Below are 5,418 nucleotides of genomic sequence, written 5' to 3' on the forward strand. Positions count from 1 at the left end.
ACCTCAAACTCAGAAATCTGCCTGCCTCTGCCTCCTGACATGTACCATTATGTCTGACCACACATTTAAGTTTTTTTTTATTGTTTTTCAGATAAATGATTTTCAAACACTTCAACAACCTACAAAATATGGCCTTTAAGATGTTTAATAAGCTAAGGTTTTTCATGATGAGACACATCTGCTTCTGGCAGCACCAATTTACTTCAGAGAAGTTTGCTTTCTTTGTGGCAAGATTAGCCATTTGGGTAAGAAACTGCATTTGCCTTGACTGCTTGATAGTATGTGATATAAACTGGACATGCAGGATCCACATGAAAATGACTTCTGAACTTTGTCAAAACAAGGTGGGATGATCCTTCAGGGTTCCTGCTTTATGGAAGAGTCTGCAGACATTCTACAGAGCACAGAGGAAAGCGACTGATGAATTTTGCCAATACAGGGCAGGTCAGCCCTTCAAATTTCCTGCTTCACTGTAAAATCTGTCAGATACTCTAAACCTTATAAAGATGGATGTCCCAACATTGCAGAGAAACTTTGGGTGACTATCCAGGCAACTAGATTTCTCTATTGTTAGGTAATATTAATTCCTTCTGGGGTCTTTGATGGAGTTAAAGACTAAATAATTAGAGTTATACTTATCCTTGGTTATGATAGAAAGTAAATTAGGTATACAACTTTAGAATCACTAAGATAAGATAAGATAGGCAGTGAAGTATTTTCTCTGAATTTGAATAATACAAATGGACTGAATATGGTAAATGTAATTCTTATTTTATAACATTTTTGTTGTATATAGTTTTACGTGCTAAAATTAAAACTTTTTATTTTTATTTACACAAAATGGGAACAGACCAGCAATGAACATGGATAAGCAAGTATCTCTGTAATAGGATACAGAGATATGCCCTTTGTGTATTTGACCAGAGTGCTATAGCTGGAAATTATGGTAAGTCGATTTTCACCTTTTTTAAATTTTTTTTTATTTTTTTATTTTTTAGAAAAGGATTCTCTGTGTCACAGTCCTGGATGTCTTGATTCACAGACATCTGCCCACTTCTGCCTCCTGAATACTGGGATTAAAGATATCCACCACCATGCCCCTCAGCAATTTTCAGATTCTTGAGGCACTCTTTACATTGATTTCTGATTTCCATAGTGGCTGTACCAGTTTGCACTCCTACCAGCAATGAATATGTATTCCCCTTTCTCTGCCTCCTTGCCAGCTCGGCCTGTAATTTGCTTTAATCTTGGCCATTCTAACTGGGGTGAAGTGCAATAATAAAATAGTATAATTTACATTTCCCTGGTGGTAAAAGCTATTGAGCACTTTAAAAAGGTTTCATATGTATTTGCATTTCTTTTTAGAATTTTCTGTTCAGTTCTATAGCCCATTTTTAATTGAATTATTTATTTTATTAATGTTTTGTTTTTGAAAGTTTTGTTTTTGTTTTGGTATATTGTAGGCACTAATTTTCTGTGGGATGAATAGCAAGGTATATCTTTGGTCATAAAAAGTAACTAAAAAATTCAGTTATTTTTAAGCCGGGCGGTAGTGGCGCACGCCTTTAATCCCAGCACTCGGGAGGCAGAGGCAGGCGGATCTCTGTGAGTTCGAGACCAGCCTGGTCTACAGAGCTAGTTCCAGGACAGGCTCCAAAGCCACAGAGAAACCCTGTCTCGAAAAACCAAAAAAAAAAAAAAATCAGTTATTTTTTTTATTGAGAAAAGGAGAAGAAAAAAAAAACAAGTTTCCACCTCCTCCCAGCCTCCCATTTCCCTCCCCCTCCTCCCACTCTTCTCCCCCTCCTCCCACCCTTCTCCCCCTCCTCCCACCCTTCTCCCCCTCCCCCCACTCCTTTCCCCCTCCCTCTCCAGTCCAAAGAGCCATCAGGGTTTTCTGCCCTGTGGTAAGTCCTAGGTCCTCCCTCCTCCGTCCATATCTAGGAAGGTGAACATCCAAACTGGCTAGGCTCCCACAAAGCCAGCACATTAAGCAGGATCAAAAGTTTTCAAGAAATCTTAACTAAAGTGCTTTTAATCCAGTAGAAAATAATGTGCCCAGTTAAGCGGGAGTTGATATGCTCTAGGTACATTGGATTTTTGTATGAATTACCGAAGACTGTATAATAAAAAAAAAGCATTTATTTTAAACTCATCTATAATTTAGGAGTCTCAGGAACTTATGTGGGATTCTTGTCATTGAATGTCTTATTGTCAGTATATGTCATTGCTGTATGTAAGTTATAACATTAGAGAATCTTTTAAACACCTGTCCAACGACTGGCAACAATGGGGCTAGGAAAGGATTAGAAAACAAAAGTCTATAAGTAGTCAAAGAATCAAACCATTTCAAATCCTTCATCAAAACAAAGAAAAACTGAAATGCATAAAGAAACACACACACACACACACACAAATAAATGGTTGTGAATAGGAACACCATGTTATGTGTCCGCCTCTGTGAAAACCGTGAGACCAGAGCCTGTCAGTGTAAGTAAGGGTCATCACTACGGAGCCTTGGTTGTCCTGGACATGTCTATGCAGCCGCGAACTCACAGAGGTGCACCTGCCTCTGCCTCCTGCGGGCTGTAACTAACGGCGTGCGCCACCACAGCAAGCCCTTTGCCGCGCCAGCCTGTTCCGTTCTTAAAGGTCCTATCGAGACATGACACGGGTCATGGCTGACAGCGGCAGTTGACTTCCTATCAAAATTGGTGGCTAATGACCTCCTAACTGAAGGGCTCTGTGTTTGGGGGCTCTGCTTATACTTCGGTGTGGTGCGCATGGCTTTGGAAGTTAAATGGGTGACGTGGTTCCCCTCCCCCCACGGCCTCCCACTCTGCAGCGGAAGTGTAACCCCCCTGTGACCCCCCCAGCGGCACACAGCCGGAAAGCAAGTGTGGCCTGACATGCTGCGCACGCGCCTCCTCTTCGTGAGGAACTTCGGGCCAGCGAGGATTCCGCCTGAGAGGCGCCTCTCGGCCGCTGGTCGTCATCGTTGGCGCAGCGGCCACCCGTTTGCACCCACCGCGGAGGACTGACAGGTACCGAATTTTTAGACACTCTTGAGAAATTAGTGTCCCTAGGTGTGTTGGCCGTTATTGTTTTTTAATCCCTTGAGGTACGGAGCATCCCGGTGGCCTCTAGAATTGTCACCTCAGCCGTGTGGACGTAGCATACGGCGACGCTCTCGGGCTCATGGCGGGCCCTGTGGCTGGGAGGCCGGATTCTTGATGTCCACGTTAAATTAGGGTGGTAATGGAGTCCTATGGTATGGGCTGTGGCGGGGAGGCCCGATTCTTGGTGTCCACGTTAAATTAGGGTGGCAATGGAGTCCTATGGTATGGGCTGTGGCGGGGAGGCCCGATTCTTGGTGTCCACGTTAAATTAGGGTGGCAATGGATTTGTTAGGCATGGCCTGTGGCCTGGAGGCCAGATTCTTGGTGTCTGAAATGAAGGTGACAATGGAGTTGTAGGCTATGGCCAGTGCCAGGGAGGCTGAATTCTTGGTTTTCACATTAAATTAGGGTGGCAATGGAGTCCTATGGTATGGGCTGTGGCGGGGAGTCCGGATTCTTGGTATCCACATTAAATTCGGGTGGCAATGGAGTCCGTTGGTATGGGCTGTGGCAGGTAGGCCCGAGTCTCGGTGTCTACATTAAATTAGGGTGGCATTGGAGTCCTATGGTATGGGCTGTGGCAGGTAGGCCCGATTCTTGGTGTCCACGTTAAATTAGGGTGGCCATGGGGTCCTATGGCATGGGCTGTGTTGGGAAGGCTGGATTCCTGGTTTCCACATTAAATTAGGGTGGCAATGGAGTCCTAAGCAGACAGGAAAACCACAACAGTTCATAATTGCCACTTCCTATTGCTGACAGGGCATGTTTTTTTTTTTTTGTTTGTTTTTTTTTTTTTTTTTTTTTTTTTTTTTAAGTGTCCTGACTTGCCGTTATGATGGACTGGAGTTTAGAGGAGGCTTGGAAGCGGACAGATGATATTATTGAGAGTGTTCAGCAGCAACCCCCTCCACTGAAACCCACGTCTTGTGGGGAAAAATCTCTTCAGGAAAAACTGTATGACATTTATGTGGAGGAGTGTGAAAAGGAGCCAGAAGCAGAGGGCCTTCGAAGCAATGTCAACTTGCTAGAGAAGCTTATGAAGAGAGAGCCATTGCCATGTTTAGTGGTCAGCCTGTACCCAGAAAACCAGGGCTATTCTCTCATGCTCAAGGATAAAGATGGAGTCCTTATAGAGCCCTATCCAGGGCCGTATGTAGGACAGAAACTGCTTGAATATTTGGATGCTGAAGAGTTACCTTCCTTTCTGATTGATATTCTGGAAAAGTCTCCTGTGAATGTTTTTCACAGTGGCTGTGTCATAGCAGAAATCCGAGACTACAGGCAGTGTGGTGACATCTACCCTCCCGAGGAGCCTGCTGCAGAGGCTGCTGTGTCCTCTCCTGCTTGCCAAGTCCGGCATATTCTCTTACGTCCAACGATGCAGTCTCTAGTAAGCGATGTCGAGTCCATGACAAGTGACAGCAGTCAGTGGACCCAGGAAGCAAAACTGGAGCTTGAGAGCCAACTGATCTTAGCTACAGCAGAGCCACTGTGTCTGGATCCTTCTGTTGCTGTCACCTGCACGGCCAACAAATTGCTGTTTAATGAGAAGAAGATAATGATAGCCTCCATGAAAAAATCCTTCATGGGTCATGATTGGTCCTGTCTAGACCTGGAGGAAGAAAAGCATGCATGTACATCTCCTCCTGATGTTGCAACAATGATCGCTTGCAGAAAACGAGCAGAGATCAAACCAGGTGACCCATACGATCTGAAGATCCCTGAAGCAGGAAAGTGTGTAGATACATGGAAGCAGAAACCCTGTGAACTGGTGGCCCCTTCAGAGGTGGATGTGCAGAAATACGCTAAAGGGAAGCAGTCTGGGCCCCATGGCGATGACTCAGAATCCACAGCCTGGCCAGATGACTCAGAATCCACAGCCTGGCCAGATCCTGAGGTAACATGTGGTTATTTATTTGATTATGAAAAGGGCTGTCATCCATGGGAAACAGAGCCAAGTGTGATGCAGTCCCTTAGTGACCCATTTTTTTCTTCTGAAATAGGGTCACCGACAGAGGGCAGATGTGATAGTCAGATGCTTCTTCCCCAAGTTGCCCTAAGTGGTTGTTTACTTGGTTCTATAGCTGGGGGAAAGATTGAGTCTGGGAAGGCAACGGATGTGTGCCAAGGGTCTGCCCAGAGCCAGGCTGAATGCCTAAGCAAAGAGCTGCAGGGATCCAATGACTCCATCTGTCTTGGCCAGCCCTCCCAAGGGATGAAGGCCAATTCCCCATCAGTGACATCCCCAGTCTTAGAGACAAGAGTGAAGAGCCCAGCTCCACTGTTCACACTACCCTCC

General features: G+C 45.1%; 1 protein-coding gene across 1 annotated transcript; it reads left to right on the forward strand.

Annotated features, from left to right (window-relative positions):
- Positions 1-3,954: 3,954 nt before the first annotated feature.
- LOC121445695 (transcription factor SPT20 homolog) lies at positions 3,955-5,016 on the forward strand (the record flags this gene model as incomplete). Its single annotated transcript, XM_041647843.1, has 1 exon — positions 3,955-5,016. A coding segment is annotated over exon 1 (1,062 nt), but the record flags the coding sequence as incomplete, so codon positions are not given.
- Positions 5,017-5,418: the final 402 nt, after the last annotated feature.

This window comes from Microtus oregoni, unplaced genomic scaffold (genome assembly GCF_018167655.1).
Source record: "Microtus oregoni isolate MIOR12 unplaced genomic scaffold, Mior012 000305F_ref0000052, whole genome shotgun sequence".
NCBI classification, from domain to species: domain Eukaryota; kingdom Metazoa; phylum Chordata; class Mammalia; order Rodentia; family Cricetidae; genus Microtus; species Microtus oregoni.